Raw genomic sequence first — 22,694 nt, forward strand, 5'->3', positions numbered from 1 at the left:
ACTGCTCAACTCACACTTTTATTTCCTTCAGACAAATATTAAAAAGCCTTTATGAGAATTGTTATTGTTATTATCTTCTCACTTCACATGGAAGAACATTTTTAATTCCCATTTGCGCATTTTTTCAGCGCAAATATCTCCAGGGGTAAATAACGCAACCCTTCCTTTGTAAACTTTTATTTAGACTTTTATTTATACAAAAAACAACAAGCAAAAACTAAGCCCTTTTATTAAAAATCACTAATTAAAAAGTCCAAGCGGATTTCTAAAGAAACACAAAACTACATATTTTAAATTAAAATCGTTCTAACTTCCAAGAAATTCGCAAATTACAATTTTATCTTAATTACAGTGCAGGCAGAACAAGGAAAAATAAGTGCAACTATTAGTGATAAACCGATAAGATAGTACATTTATTTACCTATTGTCTTTTCGCAGAAAGATTTTGTTCGGTATTGCAAAATTTCACAACATTTCGGCATATCCTAAATTCTTTTTCAATTTTCTTAAATATGTTTACCAGCTTCATTCGTATTCATAATTCTTTTATATTGCTTTTATTCATTTCACGAATTTGTAACTTTTTAATTCCAAAATCTTTTTATTGAATAAGTAAATAAACAGCGTTCACAATACGATAATTCGGCTTCAGAAGTCGGGCCGGTCAAAAAACTTCTTTTGGAATTTTAAGTGGATCATCTGAGCGGATGTGTGCATTTTGTGGCAAGTGTAGTGTCGTAATTTTGGCATTACGTATTCCGGTAGTGAATTGGGTTGTCTTGCAGCAGGTTGCAGGTTTATTCCATCGGTACATACCAAATGTAATTACAACCGAGATAGAAGTGTAGATGGCAATCGCCGAAATAATAGGATAATTTATCGTGGGTTTGCATGAGATTACCTGTTTTTCCAGCAATTATTTGGGTAATGGGTATTTCGAGCAAGTCGCATTATGTCAAAAAGTTTTGTATTATTTTGTAGTGGCGCCACAGCAGGAGCAGTGTACTTGTTGCAGTGATTAATTTTTAATGCATATGTAGCTGTCGCTGTGAGTGTTTTAGTTGAGTTGTAAAAAAAATCAAAATGAGTCGTTACAAAGTATCAAGAGCTGTAAAAAATTTATCTGGAGGCACGAAAGGATTATTTTATGCGGGAAACGCGGAACGATTTAGTATTTGTAAAAAGTTGCGTAAATTTTTATGGGTACTTCGAGATATGATTGAAATTATTAAAGCACAAAGAGTTTCGTCAGACTTGGCTTTATAGATAAGCACCATAGATAGCTATTGGGGCTTAATGTATAATTTAATATTTATGGCAGTGTAATGTAATGGTTGACAAATTGTGGATCGTTGACGGAATATTGATTTTACCATTAGTGCACCTGGATACGACCGGGAGTGAAATGCCTGCTTTTGATGAACAATTAGAACAGTGATTGTCTATTCTCTAATTGTTAAAGCGGAGCCGCCACAAAATAATTCATAAACTTTTCACAGCGCTCCCGACACTATTTACCTCGCCTAACTTTATTCCCCTATTACAATACATTATCATGAAACGTCACAAACAACGTTGCTAATAATAAAATTGCAGAAGAATCAAAGTTGAGCGCATTGTTTATTCGACAAATAAAAACTAGTCGAAAAATGATTTTGCCGGAAACCATAAACCAAAAAGTTAGTATAAAGTTCATTTCAGTGTTAATATTAAAATTTTCAATTACCCCCGGAAAGTTTCCTACACGCCCTAAATTGGATCTCGGTTCGCTTCGAGATATATTAAATCTTTCTAATGCGATTTTACGGTATAATTTATAACAATTAGAAAATAATCCGGCAAGAAAGCCAGCAAAAACTATTTTCGACCAATTTACACACACGTCGAAAACAGAATTGGTTTGTTCTTCGGAAGAAGAATGCCGTTTACCTGTGGCCTTACTATTAGAATGTCAAGGTCTGTGTGGGTTTATATTTCACTTCAAATAGCAAGAGAATGGATTATTCTCGGACATATCAGCACCGATGCAAATAAATTGCAATTGCAATTAAAATTTTTTACCTTATTACAATAGATTTGCATTGGATGTTAAAAAAGCCAACTTACTTGTTTTCCAACGAACACCACCCACAGTATGGATCTTTCGCACCGAGGCATTCCAAGCAACTTCTGTACACGCTGCATTCCTGCACTTTTACTTTCGACACCTAAAACAAACAATCAATACTCAAAAATTGAATTTTCACTCGATTACCACCGAGCAAAGAAATTTATTGGGAGCGTTAAAAATAAAGCAAAGAATTGACGATTCCATTATAATAATATTACGGGCATATAAATCAGGTGAGCAAACAAATAAAATTTCATAAAGCTGAATCATGAAGTGATAGATAATATCGAATTATAGCCGCAGCACGAGGCCATATTTCTCGATTGAAATAATTGTGTTGAAACAATTCCCATTTTTTGAACAAAACTAAATTAAAACATTTTTTGGCCGAGAAGGAGCCGTAAAAGTTTGATGTGAGGAATTTCGTTGAATTTTCTGTCGACGTTTTAAATGCATAAAATAAAAACGCGATTTTAAACGAGTCTGCAATTCTATCTAGCTCACGGTGATACAGGAGTGCATATTTTATTCAAGATCTAAATGCGAATAAAAAGTTTGGGCACGTTTTTAAAAATTCTACTTGAGTCGTTTTATACGAAGACACATGTAGCTTAAAATGTTCCAGCTCGAGCAATTAAGCATCACTGCGAGCCAGGGTTGGTGTCGCAGTTATTTTGTCAACAATTGTACAACAGCAGTTCGATATCGAAAGTATCTTAAAAGGAATTACTTTTGTTCGTTCTTATTACGAAGGTATTATAAGAATTAGGGAGGCGGCGGAAGACGAAGACTTAGGAAATCTTCGGGACCGAATTGGAAAAATACTTAAGCAACTTTAAGAACACATACTGATGTGATTAAAGCGGAAAATAAAAATTTATAAAGGCTGTAATGGGCGTGATTTCGTTGCAAAAATAGTCATCACGGCGCGTACTTCCCCAGCTGCGGCAAAATACCTATTCCATAAGTTAGAAGGCCTTAAAACACGCACAGACCCTAGTCAAGGCACGCACAAGACGCCTCTCAATCCACGCATGCGTCATTTCAAAAGGGAGGAACAAACTTTTCATTGATCATATTTTCCTTTTCGAATGAGTCAAGTTTATTGAGTGGTTGTAGTGTGGCGAACTCAATTTTGATTGGCACTTTTCAAAAAGCAAAAAAACAAAACGGACATGCAATATTATAAAACAAGCCCCATCGCCACCACCAATTAAGACAAATTGATAGCTGTCATCCAACCGGAAATCGAATCAATATCGAAAAAGTCGTCCGTTCCTGTTTAGCCACTTTGCGATTAATCTGTTTTAATAAAAGTCGTTGGGAGCATAATCCCGGCTAGGAGTTATCCCGAGTTTCCTCTAAATAAAATTACAGAGGGATACGGCAGAACCGTATTTAACTGTTGGTACTAAGTGTCGCAACGCCTTTCGAACGATCGATTTTGTTACAAATTTACAAGTGGATTAGAAAACAGAACATTTTCAAAGTAAACAGTCGAAAAAAGAAACAAACAATCAAAGCGAAAACGAAGTAAATAGCCGAAGCACGTCTAAACACTTCCTAACAAAAGGTGGCCCTCTATAAAGTGCAGAGTGCGACACACGAGGGGGGCGTAAAAATGAAATCTGCACGGAGCTGTCACCACCTCAAATATTTGCCCGGCTCAATCGAAAGTAATTAAATCGATACTCGGGCTCAAACCTACCTTTTTCTCCGTCATCACGTACAAATGCATCAGCTGCGAGTCGAAATACAAATCGGGGTTTACAGGTGAGCCCTCCTCCACCGTCAAGTCGCCATATTCCAGCGCGGAGGAGCGCGACTCCACCACCACCTGAAACAAAATCGCAAAATTGATTAAACGGTCCGTAAATGGTGGTTCTTTTCGGCGTGCGTTATTGATGGGATTAATAGTGTTGTTAGAGTTGGGTCACGTGATATCCGTGCGGAAAGCTGTCTAGTCTCATCTTTTGGTAAAGTTTAACTTACATCGATTCCCCCTAGTTCAGCCTACACTGTTCTTGTAATAAGATTTGCTGTGGTCCTCACCTGCGCCGATCCAGACTTATTCCCCAGACAACTATTTAAAATCCCCGTTGCTATTTTACTCCCAGCAAGTAAAATTACCCTCCCACCGAAATATATCAGGTCAACACCGCAGCTACAAATTGCAAATTGTGCCCGAAAACAATAAGTTCGCTTTCAAAAATCGATGTTGCATCAACCGCCCTTCGAGGGATGCATGAATCACGCATTCCACACAACTAAAGCGAATCAATCGGCGCCGTAATTAAACTTAGGATAAACTCCCAGACGGTTAATTTACCGAAATTGTTGCAGCAATATGATTATCAATCCTCGTGTCAAAAATTCGCAACCCTCCACTCGGAAAGCCGCCATATGCGCCGCCATAAAAAATATCAAAGAGTCAGACTTATCTGATCCTCTTGATTGCAGTATTGCCACAGCAACAGTTACTTTTTAAAGGGGGACCATATGAGTATTACGGTCTTATGACCTTTTCCCTTGAGTCGGAGGCTGACAAGTGCGCTCGACTGAAAAAAACCCATCCACACCAAAATTTTCGACAAAATTCCACGATCGATCATTTAGTCGTATATTTTATTTAGGCCAACCGACAAGAATCCACTCTTATCGCGCCGGCTTTTAACAAAATCGTAAAACATCCCATTACTTCGTAATAACAAATTCATTTTAACAATCAAATGCGACAGGATCTTCCATTTTGTGAGCAAACATTCAAATATTTAATTAATCGATAGCGCTACATTATGGCACTTCGTCACAATAATAACATTTCTCTAATTATACAGTGCGATTCCGCAAAAACTAATTAAAAACAAACTTGACCCGATTCATGAATTATGCAAATATTCAATAACGGAGTTGACGCTCATTTACGAGATAAGCCGATAAATTTAGAAACAATAGATATCGATTACCCCAATTAATGGGTTTTTCTTTAAGATGCCCATTAAGGAATGTTTGCACCTGGAAAATAATGCACCATAAAACCGTCAAGGAGGTGCAAATGTTACCATATTTATTTTCTATAAGCACGAGAGCATCTGGAATGTAAGTAGTAAAATAAAATAGAAAAATAAAAAACTCAATATTGTGTCTGTAAACGTTTTATTTGTTTGCTCCCAAATATGAGTAATAATTCTCGTTGAAAGGGTTTTTTATCTCCCCTAATCTGTTATCGTAATTAAAATAATTCGTGCTGACACAACCCTTTTCTTTAAAGTGAAGCTAATTTTATTATTTTAGCATCTATTTAATCATACGAATTTTACCTTTTAGGTAAAGTGAAATAAAGCCGCGGCTAAAAAATGGATGTGGCAGGGGGTAGTAAATTAATTTATAAAAAAGGGGGAGGTTGTAATATATTCGTGATATTTTATGCATGGGCGGTCTCCAACATTATAAAGATTTCGCATTTGTGTGAGTACAGCCGTATCGACAAATTGTTAGGTGTCCAGCGCACGAGCCACCCCTGACTGTTTCAATTCTTCTTGGTGGAGGACAGTTTAGAGGGGTTTGAGATTAGTCTGAAATAAAATATGAAATATTGCGTAGTGGGGAAAATGTTACAATAGATTGTGAACCGTCAATACAATACGGAATTGAAGCCGCGTTAAATTCAATAGAACGGCTTTTATAATTCACTCTATTTCCGGCAAAATAATTCCTGCCCACCGCTCTTGATTTTGTGCTAATTACCAGTGTACGAGGGAGTAATCCCGAAAAAAACAGGAAGTGAAATTATCACCGCGGTTATGATTATTTCAAATGGGAAAGCAGCGACGATAAAATTGTTTTGTCGGTGGACGCGACATAAATTCAGAAGACAAATCTTATGTAAACCAAGTATAATTGAAATATGTGGTGTATTTGAAAAGGGGGCTAACGGTAATCGCGATGTAATCCCAGTCTGATCCTGAGAACTGTAAACAGATGTAGCCGTCCCCATTACAGCTAGCAATTATCACCGCTGGCAACCCTGGACAAGCATGCAAGGGTAGCAACGCCCTTAACTACTTTTTTAAACTATGCGGTTCAACTTCGACAAACACAAAAAAACTTTACAAAATCGAGCAATTAACTCCAGGAATCAATAGAGAGAGTGCGTGCGATTCGAAAATGGGACAGAAAAGAATTATGGAAAACACGTAATCGGAACGATTTACCGCAATGGAAAGAAAGCGAAAATAATGACAGTATCAGGGAAACATAATCAATTTTAATTAAACTGTTCAGTGGCTTTAGAAGAAAATTTCAAAAATCATAAACTAATGAAAGTAATTGATTCTTGCAGTTGCGAGCGCGTCAATTGTCCGGATTCAATCGGCGATTAACACACGGGTGGTGTCACCTTTAATTAGTGGCAAAAATCCGCCGATTAATAAAAGACCGGATTAATATTTGATATGGTCGCTTTTATTTATATATGATATACCCATGTAAAGCAGTTAACATGATTTTGCCATTTTGCTACAAATAAAATACCCGTTTAAAGCCATTAAACGTGCCAATAAATTCATTTTGAACGGAACGAACGAACGCATATTTATATCTATATAAAACATCCTCCATTAAAAGCCACCCAAGGAAAGCGGGAAAATTCTTTAGCGCTACTATCGACAAATTGCCACAATGGAAGACGGAAAAGCGATTTCGCACAACTATGGAATTATTTACCTCAAAACTACTCGATGAAGGCTTACATTTTTAAAGAGACATTTAACATGGAAGAAAGGTAAGTTGGCAACTTTGCCACAACTCCTAAGCCATTAATATTGCGACTTTAAAATAAAAGTGCAGACACAGTGCGAGAGCGCCACTGTTTACTTAATCACATGTAAGAAAAATCGCGATTCGCTCCTTGACAAGAGTTTGTTGTAGCTGTCATTTCAAAGTAAGTTATTTAGTCACAGTCGAGTGGTTTATATTAAATTTAAAAGTATAAAAGCGAATTGTAGCAATCATTAATTTTCAACATCTCAGTCGAATTCCGAAGGGAGCGAGAAGAGGAGCAATGAACGAATCGATCGGCTAATACATTTAATATCACATGAATAAGTAAAGTATATACAAGTGGGTGGTTTTGGAGAGTTCGTTACATGTTTGAATTTTGTGCGCGGCTCACCCCGTGAAGCTTCCTGTCAGCCAGTGCTGAATTTAAATTTAACACAAAGGCTTTAGAGTCGTAATTTTAAATTCGATATAACCACCGGCAAGAAAAGTGAATTGAAGAAAGTTTCTGTGTACATAGAACGCCTTGTGAACAACAAACGTCGCTAAAAAACAACTAATCTAAGGTTAAGTGTAGAATTTCATATTCATGAGAGAAATTGTTGAAAGTGTTGTTTTGCAAAACAATAAAACTATGGATTTCGGTATCAAGTTGGTAACTTGTTACAATTTCAATAAAATGGTGTTTTTGTTGCGACCAACGGGTTGCTGCTTATTATTTGTAATCGGATACTTACATGTCCTGATGAATGTCCATTATGTTAATTCCATTCCGATAACGCCGAATTGCTAATAAATAATTCTTTGTCAATTGTATCGAAAAACCTGTATCCGGATAACGGATAAGTTTTAAATAAAAATAACTGTCGTGTGTAAATAACACTCTAAACGCTTGTGTGGGTGCCATTTATTTACCGATCCATACTTACTAATTTCGTTGAATATTAAAAATTCCTCCGTTGCGCAGAATTCGAAATATCCTGATTCAAAGCTTTGTCAGTAAACCATTGAAAAAGTATCGATAAGTATATGAGAAAATGGCATTTCTTAAATAAATAACGAAACAGAGGGAAAAGACGCGAGCTATCTCTTTTGATACCGGAGTAACCGGAGAGAATTTTCCATATTCCGGGGCGAGTGAAGGAGTTAAACTGCCATAAACTAAAATAAGATAGTTAGGTATCAGGTATGGGGTAAGTTGAAAGTTATAATATATGTGCGTTCAGATGCGAATTCCAGGGAGGCGAATATTGTTCTGGTTAGACTGCATCAATTTGTCACCCGACCCTGAATTTATCTAACCTCAATGATGAGGTAAATGCTGTCCTCTCGTTAGCTGGTCCCTGCACTAATTGTAATTTCACTATCAACCTATCCACCAACACCCACCATTTTTCTATCACACTGCCTCCAATTGCCAACAAAGGCGGTATCAATTTTTTATTGCCATGTATGAGTCCAGCCCATAGGAAATTTAAATCGTCTCAGGAAAAATGTTAATAAAACATTACTTTAAATAATAGATGCCTTGTATCGATTCGTAAAAATGCCTTTCAAAACGACGGCTCGTTTAAACGGATTTTTTATTTGTGTTTTCCATCTGATGTGAACAATGTAATTTAGCGGATTGTGTTGGGCGAGAGTCGTCCAATTAAAATAATTTAGTGTTTAGCTTATGATTAATAAAGTGAACAAGCAACATGAGTCTATTGAGCAATATCGGGCATGTTATTCCGACAATTGCGGCATCTCCGGGTCTTCTATTTAGCGTCTATGCCCGCGATTACTTGGTATGCAAGATTGAAGGTTTCATTTGCATTTACAAATTCTGTAGTGACTTGATTTCAGGTCGGAGGTGATGTGCAGGTTTTTTAAACAATGTTAACAAATTTAGCGGCGCTCAAAATTAATATAACGTCCAGTGAACAAGTTTATTTATGTTCCATCGCCTCGAACCACAATTAGCAGTTTCCGACAACTCAATCGGAAACACCAAAAACCATTTGTGGCGAGACTATCAACTTGGAATACAACAGACTAGAGATAATAAAAAGGAAAAGCCACACGACTGATAAATGTGATCTTTTCCCGAAAAAACTCCTTCGGAATTATGCATTCACTCGCAGTATTTGGCAGCACCGCCTCTTGCATAAACTGCTATTTGACATCACAGGGGTGCGAAATAATAGACAAGCAAGCACAAGTGTGGCTGATTCAATTCTTTAGGTTGGAGGGCGTACGTCACATCCGCCTCCATGTTTCGTTCGTTTTTACGGGGAATTAAAAGATGGACAGGTTTTAGAAGGGCCATTTCCGTTTAGAGAGGTGTATCAGTTTATGAGCAATTTTAGTTTTTATATAAGTTCGAGAATAAATGGAACCATTCACGCCATCTGAAATTGGAAAGAACCCTCGGAAAGTTCCTTACGGCACTCATAACGATCCTGCTATTAAAGCACCGTATCTATGAATCTTTATTGCAGAAACTCTATATGAAAGGTTGCTGAAACGCGAAGGTGCGCTTTTAAATAAATCCGCCCTTTTAATTAAATAGCCGATTGATAATTAAATTTTTCCCAAAATAAGCAATCGCCTTAACGCGGCCATTATTCGCGAAATGATCAAAATTCAGTCCCCCGTCCGTATCTCGCGCAAAAATGAAGTGAAGATAAAGTAATAATTATTCCGGCGTTGTATTGCATTCTTTCCTTTAAAACGAACAATTTCCTGCTGTAAAAGCGCTATTGGAAACTGCCATTTCTTAAAACAAATCCGTGAAAGAAACCGGAGAACCGGATTCGTTTCCAATAAACACAAAAATTCAAATCCACTCTCTCCGGGTTGTAAATTTTGGTCATTTTGGCTGAATTTTTATAGAAATCAATTTTCGCTTAAAAACGAACTCTTGTTCGCATGGACGAGGTATAAAACAAAACTACTCGTACTTCTCAAGTAACACAAGCAAAAATATCGACCACATAAATTGTGACACAATATTGTCTCCCGGCTTTTACTAGGTCCTTCTGTTTATTTATGTCGACTTTCAGGTCATAAAATATTTTATGATTAAAACTCCAACACAGCCGAATCGAATTTTTTATTTATCGGCATTGTTTTGACTCAGTTAAATACCTTGAAAATCATTTCAGTTTCCCATTAAGTCGGGTTGCAACACGATTTTGTTTACAAAGAGATAAGAACCTATTTGTATTGAAATTCTTCTCACACTACACAAGAATGCCCGCAATTAATTACTGATTTTACACGAATAATGCTGGTAAAAGTCAAGTACTGTGCCACCGTCCAGATTTGGTAAGTCCTCGAGGTGAAGAGGCCAACACCCAAAACCAACAATCTGTTCACACAAAGTTCTATTTTTAGCGTCTCGCTAGAAAATAATTGTTTGATCATTACAAATTCGGTAGTCTTCCAATCTGTAATTCACTTAGTGGAACGTCAATGCAAATTTTTCACTGGCGAAGCGTTTTAGAAAAATTGAAAACAATTTAGTGTCAGTATTTGAACGATCGCTCAACTTCTTCATCAAATTGTTATATTCTCATTTTTTCCATTATCTTTTAGGAAAGCTGTTGTTCTAGTTAAAACTGTTGTTGAAAATCTAATAACTGTAGAAACACGATAATCAAGTTTCACAGCGGTTTTCTTGAAGCCTTCAAAAAGAAAATGCACAAAATAAAAAATCTACTTCCGACACTCTTATACCCCCGAGGTCCTCTCCTCCTCGAACCTAATCTCATTTATTTTATTCATGAAGCATTTTTTCACTTTTGACCGCATAATTTGTTTATTATCATTATTATTAGCAGTAAATGTTCACCGGCAGGAAATAATACTTATCGAAAATCTATCGGTTAAAAATAGAGAATAATAATTGGAATTTTACTTCCCGTTTCCAGATCGAGAGTCAGATTAACAAATATATTATACCCGATATGGCAAATCGTAATTAGTCGAATGAAAATTTATTAACTAAAATCACGAATCACTATTTTACGTTGTGCCATTTTATTAAAAGATCCAAATTCCTTAAATTGTCGGCATCGCCGCTACTTGGAATTTTATTTGTTAATCAAAAAATCTACTTTAAAAACACGACATTGTTAACATTCTTTTTTTTCCTATTTACTCATTAACGTAATCAACGGAAACTGGTTGCTTCTCGGTATTTAATCGCGACGAATTCTTAAAATGAAGACATTTTGTACGAATTATGCGAATGAGTCATTAAAAAACCGAAAAATTGCTTCAAAACCATATGATTAAAATAAAATTGAATGAACCGTTACGTTACGTAATGTACGAAAAATTCGGCCTGTTCATGCTTGAAAACGGACATATGGTATAACGCGTAGAAAGTATAATTTAAAATAATTGCGATATGGAAAAAACAGAGAGCGGTACCGCCCTATAGCATTCGAGAAGTTCTAATACAATAACATTATTATGTGAAAATGACACCTTTGTTGGAATACCGAGGGCTGTAGATGCTTCCGGGTGCTGTATCCGGTAGACAATATGATAGCGGGTGGTAGCCCTGTTGATATATGCCTCTAAGCTTCCAGATTCTGCCACAGTCGCCGTCTTCACTCTTTATAATTACAAGGTCGGATATTTGTACAAGTTTTACGGCTTAAAAAAGGGACGCCGTTTTATTGTACATCTCAACTTTGCCAATAAAAAAAGAAAAATTACATTAGCCGAATTTATGATTTTTTCGAGGCCGCGAAAATATTCCTATCTTATCCAATTAAAAGTTTCAACAATTAAACGAGCTAGTTACACACCTGTATCTCCCAGAAAGAAATTTGGGATTTAATCGAAAGATCTTAGCTCAAGCTCTGTTTCTGAGCGAGCTTGCAAAGCTAATCAAATTTAATGTAAAAACTTGATTAAATTCACAATGAGCAGATAATGCCAAGTGCATCTTCGCAGCTTAGTAATTATGAAGTTAGCTCCAAGTTTATCTAAACAGATATCTGTACAATGCACGATTGGATTATGATCAAGTTTTTGGGAATTCCGCCATTATTTAAATCGAAAAAACGTTGCTAGGATTAGATGAGAGTGCCTGATTTTATCAGATGGCGCACGTGCTGCTTTCAGGATTAAACTTTAATAAAAAGATGGAGTAGAAGAGATTAACTAGTATAATACGTCAAGTTCTGCGTTAACAATCTCTTAGGTGTTTCGTAGGCCATCGATATTACTTTGTTTCGATTAATGTGACATTGTTAGTTGGGGTCCCGTCCCTTTACTTTCAAGTTTTCCCCCGGAGTTTTATATGCCACAAAGGGATAGAAGAAGGGGCGATAGAGCTCATACCACGTAACGTAAGGATAGGGTAGTTCCAAAGCCAGCCGACCGTTTACAAAAATATATAGACTTTTTATGTTGCCGAGATTCATTACGATTCCGTACCGTTTTTATTTCAATTCGACTTTTTCATCGTTGTTTTATTTAATTCAGATTGCGCCGCTGAAAATACCCATTCATCCCAGAAAAACCCGACCAACTGAAATAAATCTTTCACTAATAACCAATATCATGGAACAGATATTTGCCAAGACATCGCTCGCGCAAAAATCTCTCAATCCACTGGTTTCACTGCGAATACTTAAGGGTGGAACAACATTCTCAGTTTTTCATAAATCACTTCGGTGGCTAAAACGCCACAATCGTGGCGAGTTGGACAAACCGCTAATTAAAATTAAACTTTTATATTAACTCCTCTAAATATTTAGAAATGCGCTATTGAAACACTCGTATTCCTGACTCTTGTTACAGATAATAATTATCATCTACCCTATTGAGTTTGAATTACAGTATTAGTCAAACTTCCCTTGTTAGCACAACATTCATCTTGTTGTTTGGAAAGGTGGAATTGGAGATATATCAAACAATTGAAATTTTACAAACAATATGCTATCTTCGAGAGGAATATTACCACAGCTCGAGTCAATTACGAATGAATTTAGACTCACAGTTGGATGCGTACTTTTCCAACGTAATTGTGGGGCCAAAATCCAACGCGATTCACCGATTTAATGCTCCTTGAATTTGTGGATAATAAAACTATCCGATCCTTCCGGTTCTTTCAAGGTTTGTTTTTTGTGGCTAATTAGCAAAATTGTGGTGATTCAATAATTACCAAAGGTGACATCAAGCGATCACGTAACGTGCGTTTCCTCTTTATTAAATTTGAGTGATGCTACATAAGGTGCACTATTTATTAAAACGTGAATTTGAAAAATCACCCATTAAATCGTTGCATTTGTGGCGTGTTTTTCGCTCGAAAAAAACATAAATCACGCCGAATGGAATGTGATAAATCCGCACAAAATTACATAAATGTACTATTGCACATCCTGAATCTGTGATAACTTTTGAATATACATAATCGTGTCATTTCCGGATTTGCGATTATTTTTCAAACAAAATGCACAACAAACGGGGTGTTTAAGGATTATTCATTTTTTGTGGCACGATTCAAATTTCAATCACATTAGCATCCCCTAGTGTTCGAATTGAATGTAAGCAGAAGCTGTTAATTTTTTAATAGGTGTCATAATCCGGTTAATCTGGCTGTAATACACCTTTTACAATTTTCCGGTAAATGAAATGTCAATCGGTAATCAATCACACAATTATTGAACAATTTTTCCAATTGTGAGTCTAGTATTTTCCGCCAGCTTTACACGAAAAACCGACTGAAATTGTAAATACGCGTCAAAGAAACCAACAAAGGACGTCAAATCTTTTGTATTAAAGACCAAGTTCACTCACCTCGAAATTCAAAAATTTTAAATGACTGGAGCTATTTAAACGGTGAATGAATAGCTTACAAAAGGTGTATAACCGAAATTTATTTCTACAAGCTTAGATAATCAGACTAGCATTCAGTCGTAATTACAACTCCACGAGAAGGCGAAAAAAATCGGAATTGATTTCCATTGGAAACATTTCGTTGTTTCAATTTGAATAACACTTCCAGTGATGTGACACCGTAAAGGAAAAAGACAACAGCCTCGCGTTGACACCTTCATCATCGTAGGGCGTATAGCGCATAAAATGGTTATGCAGATGTTTACATAGAAAACGTCGAACGTCAGCTGAATATCGAGTTTTGCGAAAACTATAACCCAACTGTGCAAAGCAATAACAAGTCCCAAAGTGTCATTAATGTGGCGAAATTTTTTTCGATCGCACAGAAAGCATGCCAATCACTTTTCCTGACAAGTTTATTTTTATCCGGAAACTATGAAGTCATGTAACACCGACTGATGTGAAACAACAGAAAAAGTGTCGGTCTCAACGTTTACGTCAAGGGGGTGTCGTTCAAAGAGAGGATTAATCCAAGGAATTTTCTCGCCAATTAAATACGCAAAACTGTTTCCGGGTTATCGCATACATTAAATTTTAATTTATTGCCAATCATCGCGAAAAATCGCGCGTGAAAGTCGCTTTTTTCCAAAAATCACCGAAACAAATTTATCGCTCTGAAAAGAGAAAGTCATATGTCTTTTTTCCCGCACTACATGCTGTAACAACCTTCCTTATTTTGAAATTGGAATTGGAATTTTCTTTAGCTTAATAAGCGGATTTTTTGTTTCGGTATTACATTATTCAAATGATTATGATTAGTCACGGGAAAAATATTTATTAAATTGGAGTACGCATAACGCGTGCACAATTACTGCTTTGCACAATGTCAACGCAGTTCTGTTGTGTTTCTCAAAGCTAATTTTTTATTTCCAATAAAAGCTTTCAGCCGAAAAGTAATTTTATATGTACCGTTTCCCTCTTTTCTTTCTTCTATAACTCACAAACAGAAATGCACCCAACAAAGGTAGCCACACACGTAGACTTCGCAACCACAACTGTGCAATGTGTAAAAGTAAAAAAACGCAATACTTGTGAAATTTTGGAGTCCAGCTCTTTAATTCGGTGGTTGTGAAAGTTTGGTGGATGCGCCCACTTTCCGGGGGTCCCACTTCCGGTGGTGAGATAGGTGTCATGTAGTGCGCGTGCGCAATTATTGTTTTACACAATGTTGCATGGATGTTGCAGGTTGTGTCAACAATTGTGCACGTGTTTGTATTTACAAGTGGTGTGTGTTATTGCAGCACCGCCTGATCAATACAGGAAATTGTTTGAAACTAAAGCCACACCAAAAACCTCAAAAGTTAACACGGCATGAAATTTTTCTCGGTGTGTGTTTTTCGTCCAATTTGCGAAATTCGTGTGTCTTGTGCGGGTTGAGGGGCACTCGGTTTATATTTACAATCAGTGTATTTACCGGCAACTCGGATATTGATTATGCATAAGCCGTCGGATTTGGAGTGCTAAAAGTAATCGATTGGAAATTATACGTTTGTGTGACTGGTTCAGACCGTTTAATATTTTTAAAATAATCAAATAATCATTGACCCTAGTTGAGCCGGGACTGGATTTCGGCGTGGAAATCAAAAAATTGATATTCGGAGCACACATCATCGCGGAATTTTTTCGACTGTGTTATAGGTGTATCTTTGCGGTAAAACGGACGTCTCGGCCCAGTGCTGAATTCGAGGGTTGTTTTATGTACGGCAGCCTTCAATTTTTAAGTAGATTTTGTGCAACGAAGCTGCTTCTTTTAAACTTTTATAAATAACGAAGAAGGTGAAATTTATTGAATCATCAATACCACGAATGCAACCGTTTATACCTCCGAATAAAACACCAAGATAAGTGAAAATATACTCGCGAGAAACTCTTCGGAGATAATCTCAAATGAATTCAAAATAAACTATTTGATAATAGACTTAGATCCGTTCTTGCTTTAAACAGCTTTCGGAAACATCTGTGATTATCACAAAGCGTTTGTATTAGAGCCGTCAGTTCAATGGAATTATTATTTATGAATAAGTTATTAGGAAAACACTCTTATCGCCTCCAAACCTCAACATACAGGATGACATGAATTTTTATTAAGAACGCATCACGCAGGTATTTTTAGATCTCTCGCTCATACAATCAAAATTAAGCGAAAAATTACATAAAGGGAATTTCCAGATAAAGAAGATTTATGACTCGTGTTACCGAGAATTCCGAAAAGTATATTTTTAGCGCGGCTGGATCTAAATAAGCAAATGTCAAATGAGGGGGTGTCAGGAAAGGGTGAAATTGATATCATTTACGGAATGTTTGTACAAACAAGAAAAAATATGACCTGGTTGAACCTAATTCTCAAACGCTGCTATTGATAAACAGATTCGGGTTAAGTTATTCCAGTTACGGTGAATTTATGTTATCGAAAATCGAAATAATTAGAGGTATAAATAATTTATGGTGAACGTTCCGGTAGCAAATATTTGGTAAAGCTTAGGGAAGTTTTATCGCTTGTTTTCTATTTAATTGAAAAATTGATAAGTGGGTCGATGCGGGTAAAGTGATTACTGGTTCGACGTTTCGGTGAGAAGTATTGAAAAAACAGAGTTGCACTTCAGGTCGGATATGTGCAAGTCTCCCCTGGCTGTGGGTTTGCGAACGGCCTTTTAGTTTATTTATTGTACGAGGGGCAATTCGGGATTGGGTAGATATGACGTCAGACGGCAATTGGGAGTGCATTTGGGGGAATAGAAGGTGGCAACTAACCTTTTTGAGATGTCCCGTGGCGGTGCCTATGAAGACGACGGTAAAATCACCTGTGGAGGTGGCAGCGACTGCCGTCAGCCTCGTGGTGAAAAGTAGCACTGGAACAGCAGAGATGGGTTGCTCTCCTCCCAAAGGCGTGTTCACATCTAACCCACAGAAGTCCTCTCCGATGGTTTGCAATTTCTGGAAACAAACACGGATGAGAATACCCCAGTGGATAACTCTGACATCCTAAGTCACACACCTAACGAAACACCGAAGAAATTCGTCCGAGAAACAATTATTTCTCTTACTCACAATTTTCAGTTTCCATTCAACGCACATTTATCATTTACCTGTCAACGAACCGATATGGAAGTCTATTAATTCACTATTAAACACTGGCGAGACTCCCTTGAGACGTGTCGTCTACCCGACCGACCTTTTTTAACGTCTTGTTCTATTACTTTTGTGTTTTTCGAAAAATAACTCTAACGAATTGAAACTGCCCGTTTTTACTCTCAATAAAAGCTTTCAGCCGAAAAGTAATTTTGTATGTAACTTTTCCCCTTCCTTTCTCTATTAACGCAACCGAAAAATACAACAAAGCGATTGCTTCAGACCTTATAATCACATATATGGCCCGAGCAATGTCTAGAGTGACGTTTTTTCCTACGGTAAATGTCACGAGTCTTTTAAAGAGACATTTCGTTTGAGTTAGAGAACTTTTTAAAGATTCAACTGGTAAATAAATTCCCATTTATTTTATCTGGAATATATCTTCATAGATATAAGCTAGCAGACGGAAACAGGCATAAAGCTAGTATCCATATAATAAAGCCCAGCATAACGTTAGTTACTTTCAAAAGTGTTCGCGTCTGGTGTCAGCGTTTCCATTTCAGAAAGATCTAATCCCGTATAAATGAATTTTCCGAGTGTTGTTTTTTGTGGGAGGTAAAAAGATTCAATGTTGAAGAGAATAATGGTTTTGAAACGGCGATGAGCCGCAGAAATGTTACCGAACGTGGATGTGAAATAATACGGCGTGATGCGAGTTCAGGATCGTGAGAATCCATGCATTTGTATGGCCGCTAGACCTCGGACAACGGGATCAGGCATCTAATATCACCTGTGCTGACATAAGTAAACAGATGTACCAACGATTACAATTAATCAGCTCGAAAGGTTAACTATGGCTACGACGTGCGGAATACCATGCAACGGCATCTGCTACGAAAATTCGCCAAATCCGCCGAAATGGGCGAAAAGCGACCAAAAAACTCCAGAATTACGCTGCCGATCAAAAAAATCCTGTTTAGGCCAAAACAAAGCGGTGTCAAATGAGGAAATGAGGCCTATTTTTATGCAAAACATGAAACTGATTTGCCTTAAAGGGCCATGAAAAGGCAAAAAAGGTAAAATCCGGACGCTACTCATAAATAATTAAAACGGAAACGGACTACAAGGCACCTTGTTCGAAAAATTAAAAATTGAGACGGAAAACAAAACTGTGGATCAATTGTCGGCAATTTGTAGCGTGCAGTGGATAATGTGGAAGCTTTGGCGAAACAAATGCGTTCCCGTGAAATAATAACTGCGCCTCTTGTGTAATATGATTTGTGGACATATTACAAGTAAGCCGAAAGCTTGATGTTGTGTTTCAGTGTGATGCAGAGCAATATGCTTAATGTAAAGACCCGTAACGGCAGTTAAGAATATACATAGGTATGCTAGGAGTAGGAAGTGTCATGGATAGAGCATTATTAATATTAGGAGACAACACGGAAATGGAATTGTGTAGTAGCAAACTAAACTGTCACGACAGGGTAAATTACTCTCCAAATCAAAATTTTAAAAGCGCCACTGTTTACCAATTAAATTTTCCTTGAAAAAGTGAAACGCTCGCTCATAATTTATGCGAATCTGAATTTCCCGGCTTAGCCTGCAGCGTCCGATCAACTTAAAATTCAATTCGCACTCATAAGATGCTAAGTGTTGCACCAGCACCCTCTTTTGCAAAAGAGGGGATTCAATTGAAAGCCCGCTTTTTCTCCGAATTATTTGATGACCGGTGTGTGTGATAAAAAATCTACCAAAGTTTGGACGCCATGTTCTTGACGCTCATTTGTCATCTCGCCAAGAAAACTGCCAGTCTCCGGCTTGCAATCTCCATCTTTCTTGAGAAATAAATTACATAGTCCATGTCACCCCAACTATCCACGACTTGGAAATTTTGATTTTCATACACTTTCTCACCTAGTTTTTCGCACTCATCACTGATGCTGTTTTAATTCATATAGTTAGGTATGTTAATAAGTCGATTCTTGCAATTTATGATGGGAACGATGACTCGCTGAAACTTACAAACGATTTGATTGCTTTCTTATCTAAGTTTATCGATTTCCTATAAATCCTCATTTCGGGCATAAAACCGTTTCAAATCAATAGATCGGAAAAAATTCTTACAATTAAATCCGATGTTGGGAATATTTAATTAGAACAATGGCCATTTTTTGTCGGAATCGACATTTATAGCCCCGAGAACTTAAAATTTGACGTGACCCCGCTTTGTGAAATTGACGTTTCAGTCTATTTTCAAACGACATAATTACTTCCAAAGGGAAGCATTTTTTCCTCATAAAGGCAAGTCCGTATTGAATTTTGTTTATTCTCGTTAATTTGAGCAAAATAAAACTAAACTCGATGTATTGATAAACATTTCACCGATTCTCCCTCCGGCTTTCGAATTGAATTCGTTAAATGAATTTGAAATATTGCTAAAACCCCAACATAGAAAAAATAAGCGGTGGAAAGTTGATAAATTCGTAATCCTGTCGATGGGTTAATTCAGTGTCCTAGTGAGAGAAATATTGCTAGTTTCCTGCTGCGATAATCGAACTTGATTTTATTAAATACTAGTGTTGTGGGAAAAAGTTAATTGGGTTGAACGAAATAATTGGAGGCATTATTAAGATTTTGCTTAACATAAAGTAGCTGTGCGTTTTTTTGGCGAAGAAATTGAGGTGTTTGAGCGCATTGTTTGGATTGTCGCTTCCGAGCATTCTCCAATAATCTGCAATCTTCCGATACGGTTATCCAAACACCTGGTCTGGAAAACCTGAATGTCAATATTTAAACTAATTAATTAAAAAGCCAAGTTTATATTTTCAGCTCCAACACTTGCCGGCTTTAATTATATCTCTCTTAGCATGTAAATTTTTCCGATCGAAGAGTTATTGTTTAAGCGATTAGTTTGCATAAAAGAGACGTTCGCTTGGGATACGTGTAGCATATTTGATGCTAAGACTCCTATTTGTGTTATTTTGCGGAGAATATAGCGAAACAGAGATACCTATGTAATAGGAATTTCAATTTAGAAAATGGAAATTTGTAGATGAAAATATTCGCATGAAAAACAATAATACTACATAACGCCCTGTCTAAATTATTCATACGTCATAACTTCGGGTTTTAGTAAGGATACCTAGAGCGGAAAAATGTAAGTGTGATGACCCGAAGGAAATCATAAAATCGAAACTTTAATTTCCACAAAATGGACGTAATTGATGTTTGGATAAAAGTCATTAATGAAATTTTTATGTCTAGACTTAAAGCGCAGGCGAAGAATGTAAGTAAACTAAATTCTTGCTACATTACGAAGTAATCCCTCTACCAGCACCAATTTTCAACAAACTCCCACTTTGCATATTTCGCTTCATAAAAAACCTTTTGATTCCCAACATTCTTTCAATTTTGTGCGCATATTTATAGCACAAACAACACAACTGATGTAGCAACATTAAATTGATGAGCAATTTACGGTAAAACTTTATGACCATAATGTTACAGCCACGTTTTAATGGCCACACAGGACTTAACAATCAAAAATTAAAAAGCCCCGCCATTTCTGCTTTCACTCCTTCAAAATTGCAAAAACACTCCATAATCCACCCGCAAACAAAATAAGTGATGTATTTTCAATTTCAATCCTGTGCCATTTTATGAAACTTCCCTATATGCGAGTCAAATGTCAAAATGATTGATGGTCACAATATTATTTAAAAACAATGAATGTTCGGAGGTCATATCCAATCTCGTTTTTCCATTAATAAAATTATTTATATATATTAAAATAATCGAACCGTTAGCAACGGCGATAAAAATACCGATTCATCAAGTAAATTCCCGAAATAACGAAAGACACTCAAACTTTCGAGATAATCTGATTTGGCGAAAATCTAACCAAACATTGTTTTATTGGAAAGAAATCTTCAGAACCCTCTCGTTAAACTTCGTAAATCAGCGCAGTCTGATAACAAATTTGATAAGAAGACGCTTGTTTTGCAACTGACCCTAAATAATCAACGATTCAGTTTTCAGACGACACTACTCGACTTCTGATAACCTCCTCTCCAATAATAAATGATTTTTTAGCCAGGACGAACAGACGAAAGCTCCTCGATAATAGAAATTCACACATGGTCGTAAAATCGCGATTATGAGCGAGAAACTCATATTGTATTCCTAGTATAGACTTGTAGACATTCACATATGTGTCAGATATTGAACGATATGAGAGAAAGTTCCAATTATATTTTCTCCGATTTTTCCGATTTGCAAATTCGCTAATGCCGTAGCAAACAATCGTTTATGAAGCTCATTCGATGACAATGAATAATTTACAAGCCGAATATTATGGAGATTACTCTGACGAAGGCGATCACGAAAAGACAGTTTACTTTTATGTCCTCCTGACGGTGCAATTTCGATGAGGTGGTACAGCGTCATTTAAAACAAAATCCTCTTTCTTTCACGAGTTTAGTTTGAAAAAATCTTAATTAATTCTTTTGTGCGACGCTCCCACTTATTCCACTAAAGATGTGAAATTACCGGTAATTTAAAAAGCAGTTAAACAACCGGTAATTTTTGGTAATCGATACAGACGCGAGTTATTTATGATGGTTTTGATTCAGTGCTCAGACCGTCACAAATTTCCTCTTCATGCCACGTTTTTCGATTAATTAACAAACATGAGATGAAATATCTCGTTTTGCTATTCGAAACCACTACACATTACAATAACATGCCGATATTTAATTTCTATGTAAATAAAATCGTCACTTTCCATCCCTGTTCAAGATTAAAAAGGTGGCGGTAATTATTCACGCCCACCCTGTATTTTGACATACTAATAACGCAGAGCAGCCCCCGAAAAGGTAGATGTGCATAAAATTCCCTCGTGAGGGATCTCGCCGTCGTAAAAAAATGCTCCTTCATTCTTGCTTAAAATTGTATCATCATTTATCAAAATTCTTGAGGCATCACGCCAGCCTTCTTTTTATTTCAAGAGCGCTTACAATGGGCTTATGGCGGAGTCGCCGGACTTTCAAAATGGCCAGTCCAAATATTTAGCACGACTTTATATCTCATAATTAAAAAAAAAGTAAACAACATAAATTATAATTAGGCTGGGAATATTTAAAGATTGTGTATCTTTTCACAGTGTCTCAATCGAGACGTTCATCCACACCGACCTGTCTGAAAGCAAAGAGCATTTCAATTTTGAACGGCTTATTTGCCATAGGATTTCCTGCGGTCTGACAATTTACACAAATTTGTTATAATTGAAATGAATTCCCAATAAAAATTTCTTTGAAGATTTAAGCGTCGCAGCATAATATTTTAAGTGGGGAATTACGAGTTCTAAAATTAGCAATTCGAATACTCGCACATCGAAAAATATTAAAATTGAATTAAATGACAAATCGAAAGCCCACAATTCGACTAATGAACATGCATGGATTTGGATTGTCTTTGATGTGCCGCTCTTTCATCAAATATTACCAGAGATGAGCAATTGCTCACGGCTCGCCCACAAACTCCGAATAATCATCCAATACATACATATCTAATATGCATAATTCGGAAAATATTCCCTTTGCCACATTTAAAGCACTTGAAAAAATCGATTTTGATGCGGAGGAATGATCTAATTTAATAGGTGCTTGGTTCTGCAAATTAAAAACATTCCTAAGATCGTCGCAGCCGTTGGCCGGGACGGAAAATCAATGAAACCATTAAAATAATGGAATTATGTGTTATTAAAATGTTGGGAATCTTCGACTGGGGCGCAAATGTGCGAATAAAGAGATTTATGTAAAATACATGACGA

At 36.7% G+C, this 22,694-nt stretch overlaps 1 protein-coding gene across 1 annotated transcript in view; it reads right to left on the reverse strand.

Moving 5' to 3' along the window:
• The window catches only part of PlexA (Plexin A), a 56,461-nt gene that overhangs the window by 19,525 nt on the left and 14,242 nt on the right, over window positions 1-22,694 (reverse strand). The window contains exons 3-5 of the mRNA XM_008200845.2: window positions 16,544-16,726; window positions 3,819-3,947; window positions 2,107-2,207 (exon numbers count right to left, since the gene is read on the reverse strand). Coding sequence (XP_008199067.1) covers window positions 2,107-2,207; window positions 3,819-3,947; window positions 16,544-16,726 — 413 coding nt within the window. The remainder of the gene's footprint in view (window positions 1-2,106; window positions 2,208-3,818; window positions 3,948-16,543; window positions 16,727-22,694) is intronic.

The sequence above is a fragment of the Tribolium castaneum genome, chromosome 10, assembly GCF_031307605.1.
Source record: "Tribolium castaneum strain GA2 chromosome 10, icTriCast1.1, whole genome shotgun sequence".
NCBI classification, from domain to species: Eukaryota; Metazoa; Arthropoda; class Insecta; order Coleoptera; family Tenebrionidae; genus Tribolium; species Tribolium castaneum.